The sequence below is a fragment of the Nuphar pumila genome, chromosome 4 (genome assembly GCF_984573655.1).
Source record: "Nuphar pumila chromosome 4, dmNupPumi1.hap1.1, whole genome shotgun sequence".
Taxonomy (NCBI): Eukaryota; Viridiplantae; Streptophyta; class Magnoliopsida; order Nymphaeales; family Nymphaeaceae; genus Nuphar; species Nuphar pumila.
Genome location: NC_143252.1, coordinates 131,624,079 through 131,638,808, shown reverse-complemented (window position 1 = coordinate 131,638,808; position 14,730 = coordinate 131,624,079). Strand labels below are relative to the sequence as shown.

The window sequence follows — 14,730 nt, the reverse complement described above, 5'->3', positions numbered from 1 at the left end:
TATCCTTTCAAGCAAGAGAAAAGTCGTCAAATTATTCATGGACTTTCATGATATATTTGGAATCATGAATCATGTGAAACAGAAGCTGATTTTCATGGTACATTGGTCAAAGTCTCGTGATTACATTATCTTTCCTGTATTGTTTACTTGTAACTATTAAATATCTTCATAAAAATCTATCAGTATCGGACGGGCTGAGCATACCGTTGAACCTAAACTTTGGTACTGACCTTATTACATGAGGTCCAGTTTGAATCTGATGTGTGTGTGTGGTGTGTGTGCGCTCACGTCAAGCTACCTTCCCACTTTTTATAACGTCATCTATGAAGAATAGTGCATCCATTGGGTCGGATTTTTTCTTCATATATATAAAAAAAAAACTGAGGCCAGATCCAATCTTGGATGTAAAAACCAAATCAGAAACAATATACATTTTAAAGTTTCAGAAAATGATCGTACTATCCATAAAAGTTGGTCCATTTATGCAAATGCCTACTAATTCACCAGAATTCTCTGCTTTTCTGAAAACGCCAAAGATCATTTTACCCCAATCCTGTGACGTTCGCAATAGGATGTTGTGGATGTTCTACCCAAAGTGGATTTGCACTTTTACGAGGAATACCAGCGGATGTCTTGAGGTCAGCATAGCTTGCAGGTTTATTCTTCCTAAGGTATTAGTGCAAATGTAAGTAGGTACACATAAAAATAACTGTAAATCTCCTTTTTAGGTGTATCTCATTCTTTAATTCAAATATGTCTGTGCATATTTAGTGTGCATCTCTCTAAAGAGATTCACAACTTGTTTCAGTTGATGTTATATGTTGCACAAATAATATTGTAGTACTTGCGGACCTCTTCTTTGTAAGGTTTTAGTACGGATGTTAGAAGGTATGTGCAAAATAACTCAATAACTCTGAATCTTCTTTTTGGATGGATCTCATTCTTTAATTCAAGTATGTTGTTCAATGCATATTTAGTGTATTTCTTCAAAGAGATTCATAGCTTGTTTCAACTTATGTTAGAAGTTTCACATGCTATTTTCGTACTTGTGAGCCTCTTCTTTGTAAGGTTTTAGTGTGTCAGTAAGTATGCTCAAAATAACAATAACTGCAAATTTCCTTTTTGGGTGAATCTCATTCATTAATTCGAGTACCAGTCATTTTCATGATAATTGAGTGAATGTTTAGGGTTTCATTTGAAGATTTTATCTCCTATTATCTCCCCTGCATCCCTCTATTCTTTTTTTGTGAATTTCTCACTGTCGTATGAGTTTTTCAAGTATTGTGCAGTGTTAGAAAGCGGTACAATGATAGAACCGCATGTCTCATCCCACGTATCTTTGTGTTTGGGTGAAAGACACATTGCTTCATGTTCCAGCGAGGTGCTTTATCAAGAGGCACAATAGAGTATGGAGTGCTCTATTCGCTCAAGCTCTCAATGATTCTCCTTCCTTCATTGCTCTCCTTGACTCTCCGTCAATTCATGTTTCTTCAACATTGGATTACATTTCAACCCCCTCCAACTCAAGATCAAGATCCTGCAACTTGTCTCAAAGATCCCACCACCCACCAAGATTGTCTTACGATCATTATGATTGTGCAATGATCAACATCTTGTCTTGTTGTCGTTCTAAGTGCAAGAATGGTTTTCAATTTCGATTGATTGACCGTTCGTTGTCCATATTCCTAGATCAGAATGTCCTTAAAGGATTGAGGAAATGATTTAACTAACGGTGGTTGGTGAACTTTGATTTGCAGTAGGACAACCCAACATCAGTGTTATCCATGTCTCATTTGGGTACATCGATGACATGGAGAAAGTGAAGGACCCAATGCACATGGTCAACGATATCATGTTCTTATTCAGGAACCAAGTGGAGAAATTTGTCTCAACCCTTTTTCGTTCCATGACTTTGAGTTGATCTTGAATGTAATTTTTGGAAAGATGAGATTTTTAAGCAAACATGTCATTGGTGGAAAATACCTCTTCTCAATAGCAATTGTATTAATAAGAATAGTGCTAGGGTATGCTTTGACCTTGAGCCCCCCTCTGCATTTCTCCCATTGTGAATTGTAGGAGAGGTGTTACAATTTCCAACATTCCTCTATGGGTAGAAGAAGGGGACTTAACAACCATTTCATGGAGGCCCGCCCACAAAAACTATCCTCCTTCGCTCCCTAACTATGATTCAGGAGGCAACAATTAGCTTAGCCGGGGTGTGTGTGTGTGTGTGTGGGGGGGGGGGGGGGGGGGGTAGGGGTCATGAGGAGGAGGATATGAATGAGAAAGTGATTGTTTTTGCATAGGACATTACCAAAATCATTGGATAGTTTGGAATTCACTCACTTATTCATAGGACATTACGAGAATCATTGTATATGAGGAGATGTGCTTCTATTAGTCTTAGATGTGATCATTTTCACATAAGAGGTTAGCATAAACATTAAATCATTTTGAATTCACTCAATCATTTATACGAAGTTAGCAACTATTAAATGTGTAGCTGAGAAGATGCACATCTATTAGTTTCGGATGTGATTCTTTTTTCATATAAAGATAACCAAATCATTGAATCATTTTGAATTCACTCACTAGTTCATAAGTATTTAAAAACTATTAAACACGTACTTGAGGAGATCTACATCTATTTGTCTAAGATGTGATGGTATTTAATAGGTTATCTCTCAAAATGAAACTTCTATTTTAATCTGAATCTGAACTCAAAATTCAACCAATATATATGAATTTAGAGTCAGATTTGAATCAAATTTGAAGAGGTGGTAATATTGGATCCGAAAAAAATAAAAACAAAAGAAGCTATTTACATGTGAAAAATGCATTCTGGTCAGATATTGATTCAGATCAACCCCATATCTAACTTAAAATGCAATATCAAATCTATCCCAAATCGAAAAGTGAACCAATTGAACATATCTAAATCTCTCCTGAATCCACGTTCAGATTTTACATAAAAACCATATCCAAAAAATTAAGTTGGATGCAAATATGAATCCACATTAGGATTTTACTAAAAGAAACCATATCTTAAAAGAATCCATATTGGTGGTTTTTCTTTCTTTATGTGCTGGCTAAAAAAACCCTAATTCTAACTAATGTTGTTCTTTTCTTGTACCTTGCGGCCCTTCACAAATGCATATTCCTCTTTCAGGTGGTGATGCAAGAACTTTGGATGCACAAAGCATTATGACAACTTTTTCCTCTGCTTGGATAACCCTATCAGCCATTACTTTGCCTTGCAGCAACTCTGCAACCATTACTTTGCCCCTGGAAATTTAGTGTAAAAGGTGAGTCCATATGTTATGTTGCATTTCTTTATTCATTGATTCTTTTGATTATTTATGCTTAGTTGATTGTTTATTTATTGGTTCTTTTGATTATTTGGACCGGCATGGCATGCTCTTTATTTTTTTTCCTTTTTGTTGAATGAATGCAACAAATCATAAATCATTTGGATGATGGGGTTATGCAAGATTTTAGAAGAGCGTGTGAGGTGTTTGTGGGGCTGGTGTAGGCAATTGATAATGGACTCTGAAAGGTTTAAAACCATTTTGATAATGGCTGGTGTAGGCAATTCTTCTGATCTTCTGTGCACTTGTGTGCATTGAAGTTTCCTTTTGTTGAGTAATGGCACCAACCAATAATTTTTTATTCTCAGGAGCACCACCGACTTCTTTGGTAACCAAAACCATGTATTCATAAGGAGTTTCATCATACACTTGTTCTTGTACGGCTAGTTCTCTCCTCTCATGTTGCCGCTCCATATTTCCCAACAACTCAAAAACACAACTTGTGTCTCCACTTGCTGTCATTTGGAGACGAACTTCAAGGTTCACATTTGTTGAGGCCTTAACGTTCAAATGCACCTTGCAGCATTTGGCTAAGCTACTATCTAGTTAAAAAATCTATACGTGTGGCCATGGCATAGCCGGCCTTTCCATCTACTAAGACAATTCTATACAAACATAAACATTTAATGGATCAACCAATCATTTAGCGATTTTTTATGAAATAGGATACACATCCTACAAAAAAAATGTGTTTGCAATGCCTATTCATTTAAATGTCCCCCCGTCACGAAGAACATTAAATGTGAAAACAATAAAATAACATAAAAATAATAACTTGGCTTTCAGATGCATTAGATGGACGAGTCAAGGTTTTTGTTGAATTCTTTCTAACAAAAATATGAGCCTTTTCATAATGATTTTTTAACCAACTAAGGTTAGGGAACCTGGGTCAAAAGGTGCCATTGAAGAAGAAGAAGCAATGCAAGAAACAATGATTCACATTCAATTTAAACAAATTTCATTTTAAAAAATATGTGAATAATGTGCTTACCAACCAAAAACTCACAGTCAATGTGCTGTCAGAGTGCTGAAAGAGAGACAAACTTCACACAGAAAATTTGATGGGTTCGCTGGTAAGAGGAACAATAGAGATTGGGAAAATCAACACTGATAATCAGAATGGAGATTGAGACCACAAAGCCACCATATAACAAAATCCTAAGCAATTGTGAAAGTTCGAATGATGAATGTCTTTGTCTAAGGGTTAGTGTATATATAACATCACATTTAAGACTAATACATGTAGATCTTTGAGACTAATATATGCGCATCTCCTCAGCTACACGATTAATAGCTATTATCTTCATATGAACAAGTGAGTGATTAAGAATGATTGAATAAATATGCTAACCTCTTACTAAATACCATCACATTCAGGACTAACAAATGCACATATTTTCAACTACACATTTAATAGCTGTTGAGCTCTTATGAACGAGTGAGTGAATTCAGAACGATCCAATGAATCTACTAACCTTCTATTAAATACCATCATATAAAAAACTAATAGATAACCATTGCTTTAACTACACATTTAATAGCCCCCGACCTCGTACAAATGACTGAGTGAATTTAGAATGATCCAATGAATATGTTAACCTTGTATTGAATACCATTACATTCGGACTCATAGACGTGCATCTTCTCAGCTACACGTTTAGTAGTTGCTGTCCTCCTCTGAACGAGTGTGAGTGAATTCACCACGATTTAATGACTGTGCTAACCTCATATTAAATATCAACATTAGAGACTACTAAATGCAAATATCAATAATGACTGTTCTGAAACAAGTTGTTAATCTCACACGGGAGATGCATACTTCGGAACATCTGCGTTGTTAATCTCACATGACCTCCAAAAAATCTGCGTTGTATATATTAGCGTTGTATCCTTCGGAACACTGGTCCAGATATTTCCGGGGCACTCTTTGGCTCATTCAATTGTTGACTGGGCCCACTTCGTCTGCACAGTCTCGTTTGCGAAGTTGAGAGCCTTTTCTCTCGTGCCCTTGAGATAAGCCTTTCCCTTTCCTTCCTCCTCTCAATCTTCACCATCAACAATTTCCAATCTCTCCCCCTCATCTCTTTAATCACTCATACCACCATCAACCACTCTATATTCCCTACCAGTATAGTGAAAAAAATGCTCCCCTCTTGTGATTCAAGAGCCCCTTTGGCCATATAGCTCGGGCACTAGAACAACAAATGGCGGTTTTGACAGCAAACCCTCATCTGTTCTGCAGAGATCTGTATTACAGAGACCAGTCATTAGCAAATAGTGGGTACCCATCGTCATCATCATCTTCTCCTTCTTCTTCCGGGCTGCTGTCCCTCCCTAGTCTGGTGAACAGCACAAGGGAAAGGAGGAGGAAACGATGGAGGAGGGGAGCGGGGGCACATCCCTTCTGGCCGGAGGTGTGGAGTTCTGCTTCGATCGAAATGGAGCCCATCACAGGAATGGATGAGTTCGACCAAGCTCTTCAGCAAGCGAAGGAGGCCTCCCAGCCAATTGTTGTTGATTGGTTCGTTTATTCCTTTTTTTTTCTCTCTCTCGGTCTGCTTTTCCCTTGATATTTCTTCTCTTTTTTTCGTCCGTTGATTTCGAGAGATGAATTGATGGTGGTTGACAGGATGGCTGCTTGGTGCCGGAAATGTATATATCTAAGGCCTAAATTGGAGAAACTAGCGTCGGAGTATCACCGCAGGTCTCTCTCTCTCTCTCTGCATATATAGTCGCTATTTTTGATAAAAATGCCTAGATTTTATTTCAGATAAAAAAAAACAAGCTTTAAGTTGATCTTTTCCAAATATGATGCTTGTATGTATGTAGTTGAACCGTGCAGTCTTCTGTTTCGTTCTTCATCTTTCTCAAACATGAAACTTATATGTATGCAGTTGACCCTTTTCTTTTCTCTTTATTTCTCATAGAGTTAAGTTCTACTGTGTGGATGTCAATAATGTTCCCCAGGCACTGGTGAAGCGCGGAAACATCTCTGTATGTTCAATTTTTTTCCTCATTCTCTTAGTCCATGCTATTGTTACCTGAAGCTTTTAGCTACATGGGAAGTTCGCTTTCGCTTTGGAAGCATGAAACTCCTCGCTTGCCTCAATGTGTAGGAGAAGCTTTTGAAATCTGCTTCCTAAATATGATAAAATCGATTCTCTTGTGGGCGAAGCTAGCTTCTTCCTGGTTTCTCAAATCGATTTCCTTCCACTTCTTTATTGTTTCTCTTTCGCTTTTCACTGACTTTCTCTATTTTTTATATTAAAAAATAATATTTTTTTATAGCAAGCTTTCATATTAGTTTTATATCTTCTGCTTGTGCTCATGTCATTTACAGGGATGGCAGTAGACCCGGGCGGGGGACAAGGTCTCCACTCCCCCCCCCCCCCCGCCCCGTTTTTTAAAATTTAACCTTCATCTCCAGTCCATCCCCGTGGCGGGGGAGACTTTGGACCTCCACTCCCGCCCCCATCTCAAAATAATAATCCCCATCCCCCACCCCCGCCTCGTCCCCTTCCCCGTCCCCGTGAAGATTGCATTTTTCTTGTCATTTTTAATAAAAAAATATGTAATGTCCAAAAATATTTGCTTCTTTGTTTGATCAAGTGCATGGTAACTTATTTTTAAACTTTGATTTTTTAAGGTCTTCAAGATGCTTTCCCATTCCTCTATATTGTTCTTGTAAAAAAACAGTGACCTAATACTTCAAGTGTTAAAGCCCACAACTTTCTGAGATAATTTTTTCAAAAAAATTGAGTTTATTTTTAGTCAAACGCTACCATATTTGCTAATTGAGAGTAGAAAACAAATTTTAAATAATGTGATCATGACTTTATGAAAGCTTTTTAAGATTTTCAGTGAAAAACAACCCACAAAATACCAGAATTTCATTACTTGAAAATTTTTATATTTATGTCAAGAAAAAGATGATCTAACAAACTATGCAGATTTGGTTGAAGCAATTAACGGGAAAAGCAAAACAGTAGTAGTTCCACCATAATCTGAACCTAGAACAAATAAAAATCAGATAAAAAAAAGTTTTTTTATGTGCAACCTCAACCAAAAGATGGTGAATGGTTAATGAATAATCATTGTCACGCTCAATAACAAATTTCGATATCATCATTGATTACACCAACATAAAAAAACCAGACAAGAAAACTTTAGGTCGCAGTTGGTTGCACACATTTATCGTACCAACAAATAGAAATCTTGATCCAATGCAATTTTAAAGAAAATGGGTGCACCCAGATTGACCCTTCAAAATCCTACAGATGATAGTGCATGTTATAGATTCATCACTCTCTTACAAATTTGATTGGGTTTAACTATCATGTCTTCCCAATTCAGTACCCTAAATTGAAAAAAGATTTAACGTACAAAATGAAGAAACTCACACAAAGAAATAGAAAAAGGCGAAACAAAAAAAGAGTGAGATACAGTAATCCTTTCAAATGTACAGAACTCAGGGCTTATGACTGCAGCTTCTCAAAGATGATATAAAAGAAGAGAACTAAAATTTACCTTCTCTCTCTCCTTTGGGCGGCGACCGTGAGTAGGGATACAGTATTTTGTCTGATAAGATTTAGGGTTAAGGTTAGTAAGTTAGTAGTATATATAAACATGGTTGTTTTGTAATTGTATTACTTAACTTAAGGTATTTTAGTGATATTATTAATGGAGCGGGGCGGGGGAAAGGGTAAGTCCATCCCCGCATGGGGATGAATTTTAACCTTCATCCCCACCTCTATCCCCGTTTCATTCCCTTCATCCCCGGTCCAAACGGGGCGAGGCGGGGCGGAGCCCCGTTGTCCCCCCGGTCCACTGCCATCCCTAGTCATTTCTTATTTTATTTGCTTCCACGCACTTCATTGCTTTCTATGTGCTTCCTTTTCATTTTTGTATGACAATTGCTTCCCTGCCCCCGCTTTCGCTTCACGTATCGTATAGCTTCTCGTATCCAATTTGTTTATGCTAACTATGGTCCATGCATAATCTGATGGAAGCATGGGCAGCACTTGTATGCTGACTGTGTTGTTATGGCCTTGGACATCTATGGCAAGTTTGCCCAATCACTTATGATGAGCGAAGCATTCTGGCCAGGTTCAGGCTGATGTTTGTACCCTGTTTTGAGCTACACAAGCAAGCGATTTACAAGTACCAAGCTCGAACACAGCTTGGACCCCGTCTTTTTTTTTTTTATTAATGAAAAAGGAAAACCTTGCTGAGAACCGGTCAATGGGCTCTCTCCATGCAAGGTAAGCATCACATGTGGTAAGCGGGGTCCTGTGCAAGCTGAAGGCCCAGGTTCGAATCCCTCTGCCACTGGGCTTAAGAGATATCTAGGGGTCTGCCAAACCCCAGCTTGCCTTTCAAAACAAAAAAATGTAAAACAACTAAAGAAGAAGCGACACCTGTCTTGGTTTTGGGGGACTCGCAGCTGCTTTGAGTGCCAAACAAAACCGGTGTCGTGTCCTGTGTTGGTGTTTTACATTAACCTTGTAAAACCCATTTTACCTGATCCACTCTTGGGCTACGCATCTCAAGCTTATCGAACATAACGAGTTCGGTGGCCTATAGGCCCCAATTGCCATTCAACAAAACAGGCGTTGAAAATTGGTTGTAGCTTGATCCACCATAATAAAAGTGATGGGTTTTCAAGGAACTGGCATGTATCAGAACAATATGCTTTTGTATTCCATAGACTAACTCCCTCTATTTGGTGATGTTTTTCATGTATCTATGCTTGTGAATGCAGAAAATGCCAACCATTCAGGTAATTTCCAAATGGACTGTCCATAATATACATTGCCTTCTAAGTTTGCCTTTTGTCTTTTTGATATCCGAATGCTTTTGGTTTTTTATGCTCATAAATTCATTAAGTAAGATGGTATATGCAGTTGTGGAAAGATGAGGAAATGAAAGAGGAGGTAATTGGGGGACATAAAGCATGGCTGGTGGTTGATGAAGTCCGTGAAATGATTCAGAAGCACATATGATATTGCTCCTTTCCCCATATTTCTTGTTCTTCCCATTGTTGTGATAATTGTAGCATAAATCTTTTCTATAGGAAATAATTGCTTGACTACCCATTTCTACTTGAAAAGCATGCCCCTGCACCTATGTGCTGCTACATGTAAACGCAAAAATTGATATCCACTGTTCTTTAGAGTCTGAAACACCATGCATAGATGGTGCACGTGTTCATCCATGTTCTGGCTGTAAACAATGATGTCGTTCAGATATACGACAACAAACCGATCGAGATAGAGATAGAATATCCAGTTCATTAACTTAGAAAAAGTTACAAGAGCATTCGTCAAGCCAAAGGGCATCACCAAAAACTCAAAGGCGCCATTGCATAACACATGTGGTCTTGGCCTCGTCTCCTTCCGTAATCCTGACTTGTCAATGTCCCGATCGCAAATCCAATTTTGAGAAAACTCGAGCTCCCCCAAATGGTCGAACAAATCGGCAATTAGGAGCAAGGGATATTTGTTCTTTATAGTCAACTTGTTGAGTGCCCTATAATCTACATATAGCCTTTTGAACCCATCATGCTTGGTTTGAAACAACACAGGGGCCACAAAGGGTACCTTCGATGGTTGGATGATTCTAGCACCTAACATTTCATCCAGTTGTCTTCTAAGCTCTTTCAGTTTGGACAAGGCCATCTTGTACGACAACATGATAGGAGGTCTTGCACTTGGCACCAACTTTATTCTATGATCAACTTTTCTTCACGGTGGTAAGTTTTTTGGCAACTCATGGGGCATTGTCTCCCAAAATTTTTCCAATACTGCAACGATTGGTGACAACACATTATCAAGAGGCTTTCCTTCTTCTTTCTCTCGCACTGCTACAAAAAATGTTTGATCACCTTGTTGGAAACCCTTCTTAATTTGTAAGGCAGAAACCATGCAGACGTTCGATGTTGATGATGTTGAAGCGAGGATCATGCATGGGGACTTCTCATCCATGAAGTTGGCTACATCCAGGTGTGACATTGGCACAACTTTACTCGTTCGTAGGAACTCTATACCCAAGATTACCTTGAAATCGTCCAACAGAGCAATTAGGAAGTCTATTATGCCAATCCATTGCCCAACCCCGACTGCTACATTCCTAGATACTCCCAAGATGGGTTGCACGACCGAGTTTACCACCTTCATGTGATTGACTTTCCGATTCCATTGCAAGCCCAATCTTCTAGCTTCCTCTTGAGCAATGAAGTTGTGAATAGCCCCCATATCGACTATTGCACTAGTAGCCCTTCTGTTGATAGTCACCGCCAAGTGCATCAATTCCTTTTTAACTGTGGACGTTGTAGAGGTGGACCCCTCTAATGCGTTCACCCTCTATAGAGCCCCCATTTTGATTTCCTCTTTCGTGGGTCCTTCTTCAACTTTAATAGCATTAGCGGTCCTTCTTCTTGTATTCCCTTGTTTTTCTTGAATTCTTTGATTCTAGTTGGGGTAATCTCGTGTGAAATGATTTTTATTACAGTATCAACATCAGAGATTTGGGGGTACTGGTTTATTTCCTAAGAGTCCTTCTGGCCATGTTTGATTCTGATTTCTTTGGTCACGAGGAGGTGGTCGATATTGATTACCCCCTTAGCCACCATCTCAGACATATCTTTTATATCGAGCATTGCGGATGAGTATGCAACTACATATTCTTGAATGGTCCCCGTATGCCTCAAGGCTATCAGCTTGTCGCGAGCAATCTTCTCGGCTTTATGCGAAAGAAATTATTCTCTCATTTTCTTTTTGAAGTCGTCCCATGACTCAATCATTACTCTTCCACGTTCCATGCTTCGATATTGTGTCCTCCACCATATGGTATCACCATCTATTAGGTACCTAGTCGCAGTACGAATCCGATCAACATCGTCTTCGATCTCAGCCTGATTGAAGAATTGTTCCACGTCCCACAACTAGTTTTCCAAGATCTTGGCGTCTCTTTCACCTTTGAACTTTGTTGGCTCAACCAACTTTATTTTGGGCCTTTCTCGTTGGATCATTATTGTGTTTCCACCATTTGCATTGTTTCCTGGGTTTCCAGCAATGGCCATGCCACTAATTCTATTTCCCAACAACCATTCTAAGACTCCGTATCTTTCCCAGAGTTCCCACATTTCAGTCTCTTGTGTACCAACTGATCTGTTAGTTCATGGACTGTGGCCCTCATCTCTTCAACCTCATGCCTTACATCACCATCTAACTTTTTGAAATCATAATGTGCCCTTTCAACCGCGTTGGTACATGCACAAACATCTCCTGACAATTATGTTACTCTTTTCTCAACCTTGGTCACTCGTTTCTCTATAGGGCTGACCATTTCTTCTAGGAGGGACATCTTTGCCGCCTCCGTTGTAAGTTTTTCCTTCTCTACCCTTTTTCATTAGTGGCCTTTTCCAAGGAGTTTCTCTAATTCTGAATCTATTATCGAACTCAAACAACTGACAAGGGTTTCGATAAATACCCCTCTTTCCTTCCTCCAGTTCTTGAGTAGACTCTTGTACCAATTGTGTCAGGCTTATTTGGAAGCATTGTCCAACACTTGGTGATCTCGACCAGGTCAGCCTTACGAGTCAAGGAAGCCAACACACAAACACCCCATATAAGGATGCATAGTCACAACAAGAGTGCGGGCGTAGTCTCACAAACACGTGTGCACACAATCATAGAGAGTGAGATAGAGAGAGAAAGCAACAACTTTTTTTAACAACTTGAAGATTTACAAAGATATAGAGAGGAGGAGGGACCCGTTACCATTTTTGTATAGGGAGGATCTTAGGCCAGATGCCATTTATGAGCACTATAAAGTGGAGGTATTTACGCCAAGAGAAAAAGGTAAAAGCATGGGGAACAATAACAATGTTTTAGATTAACCATCATGACTAAAGCGTTTCAATATTTTGAAAGGAGAATGCATATTATTTAACGAAGAAACTCTACCTGCTTTGAAAGTTTCGCTGGTAAATATGTATTTGAGTTTTTTGTGTGTAAAATAATTGATATACTCTTGGTGATGGCACATTTCATCATTATTGAGGATTTAGAGGAAATAGGTTTTCTTGGGGACCAAGATGATGAAGGGTGCATGAAGCCCACACCCGCCCGCATGCCCACGTCAATGTGGGATGCACGGACGGGCGGGACAGCGCATCCCGTGCATCCACGCGGGATGCTTTTTCCTGTCCAGTGCTGTTCTGCCCCTCTCCATGGAGCAACGTGGTAGTGTGGGTGCTTTATGAAAAAAGAGGATTTTCCATCTGCACGATCCTGGGATGTTCTCAGACAGGACAGGACAGGACAGGACAGGACACACATTCCTTGCCATCTCCTGTCCGCAAATCAAATGCCCCCTTAGAGTTTATCTCATTAAGGCACAATTTTCTGAGTTATTAATAGATAATCCACAGGGTTAATTCGCAAACTATATAACCGTTTTAGTGGACTTAGCAGTAGCTGTCTGCATTTGGGAGTTGGAAGGATTTATGAAATCGTTAGCATTTTCCGCAATTATGGAGCTTAAGGTTCTGTTTAAGAGGCTTATAAAAAAAGCTCTGTTTGAGAGATTGTAGCTGGGATGGGACTTGAGGATCTGGGTTTAAATTTTGGTCAAACCATTGTTTGGGAAAATGATATTGAGAAGGTAGTTTATCGAAATGCAAAAGGAGGTGTACCGGTCTCTTCTATGCATTTGTACTCAAAACTGGAATTGGTGATTACCACATCTTGGAGGTGGTAGTTGCCAACTCCAGGATCTGATGGCTTCCCACTTTTCCAAATCCATAAACTCCGAACAGAGCCTAAAATGCACTCTTCTTCCACATTGGGATTGGCCAAGATCACCACATGCTTATTACTTGCTCTCTTATACCTTAGGGCGTTAGTTCTAGGAATATTACAAGTACTTAAACCAATGGTTTTATGTGTATTTACAACTATGGTTCATGCTAAGCTATTCACGGGAAGTGTGTTTGAACAACATTATCAAAATAAAAACTCATACAAATCATGCAAGAGAAGATGATCAAGAGTGGGATGATCAATGCAATTGTAATTGAGATGGATTCTGCATCGCTCTGGTCCTAATAGGTTGCAGTTTTTGAACAATTATTGCATTTAATTTGTATTTTAATCTTAGATTTTTCTTCCACTCTATGCTTTAAGCCTATTTTTAGAAATTTAGGTATTCCACTCGGTTGAGGTTTTTTATGAAATTTATTGTTTTTGCAACCGTTCAAGTTGAGATTGACAGAACTAGGTTGGAAAGTGGGGTTAGCTGGGCTAGTCAGGCCTAATCTTGCAAAACTTGAGCCCATTATTTACCTAGCGAGCCAAGCTCAAGGTCTCGAGTTCGAACAAGCTGAGCTTGAACTTGGTTGGATTACTTAGATATAGATGGAGCATGGAACAAATAGACAGAACTAAAGGAGGAGAGCCAACCAACGGGGGCTCCGCTTGTCTGGTAGAAGCAGCTAGTGCACGTCACCTTCTGTTGGGATGTTGCAGGTTCAAAACCCACTGGTATAGTTGTATAACTGGTAAGGGTCTGCCTGAACCCAGCTTGCCATTCAAAAAACAAAAAAACAAAATTAGAGGAGACCCCTGCATAAACTGAGATTAATTATAGCTAATAAAATGTATAAAGAAACAATTAGACCATTGGAGTGGATAATGCTTACAGGACTCTTGGCGGTGTGATGAACAAAGAATTAAAGGGCCTAAATTTATTTGATAACTTTTAATATCTCTGGCATGACTTAGGCTATGTTTGGGAGTAGTAGTTGGGAACGGTGATGGGGGATTCATCAAATCCCAAGCATCTTTGTTGCTTGGAGTCACCATTTTGGGAGGGGAGACCAGATGAGAGCAGTGTTGGAAAGGGAGTTGGTGTTATAAACAGGAAGATTTCATAAACGTCCTCAGGAGGAGGTTGTCAAATCCACCGATTTAATCACTGCTCCCAACAACGGCTCCCAAACAGGGCCTTGTTGGATTTGAAAATTCTCACCCTTAGGCAGTTAATAAATGAAAATCCACAGTAGAACTGAAGTTGAAGATGAGTAATGCCCTCTTCGTATTAAACTCCTAGAGTTACCATTGGAACTTTGGATGATTAACTTAATGTATGTAATTTTGTTGCATGTTCACACTTTTGATATGGAGAGAACACTATTTGTTAAGGTTTGTACTTTGTAGTGAGAACTGTCATGGTTTACAACAAAGATAGAAATAGAAAACAAAGTGGAAAATGTCGCGGTATTTACAGCAGGTCACAGTATGAATTGATGGTGATAGTTATTCTAGACTCACAGGGTCACATGCAATTAATGTTGCAGAAA

The 14,730-nt window shown here is 39.1% G+C and overlaps 1 protein-coding gene across 1 annotated transcript; it reads left to right on the top strand.

Moving 5' to 3' along the window:
* The first annotated feature begins 5,430 nt into the window (after nt 1-5,430).
* Nucleotides 5,431-9,461, top strand: LOC149841091 (thioredoxin-like 3-1, chloroplastic). The gene is made up of 5 exons (XM_090004660.1): nt 5,431-5,889; nt 5,998-6,072; nt 6,296-6,362; nt 9,130-9,147; nt 9,272-9,461. Exons 1-5 carry the CDS (start codon nt 5,573-5,575, stop codon nt 9,368-9,370), a joined length of 576 nt encoding a protein of 191 aa, XP_089860786.1. The 5' UTR covers nt 5,431-5,572; the 3' UTR covers nt 9,371-9,461.
* Nucleotides 9,462-14,730: the final 5,269 nt, after the last annotated feature.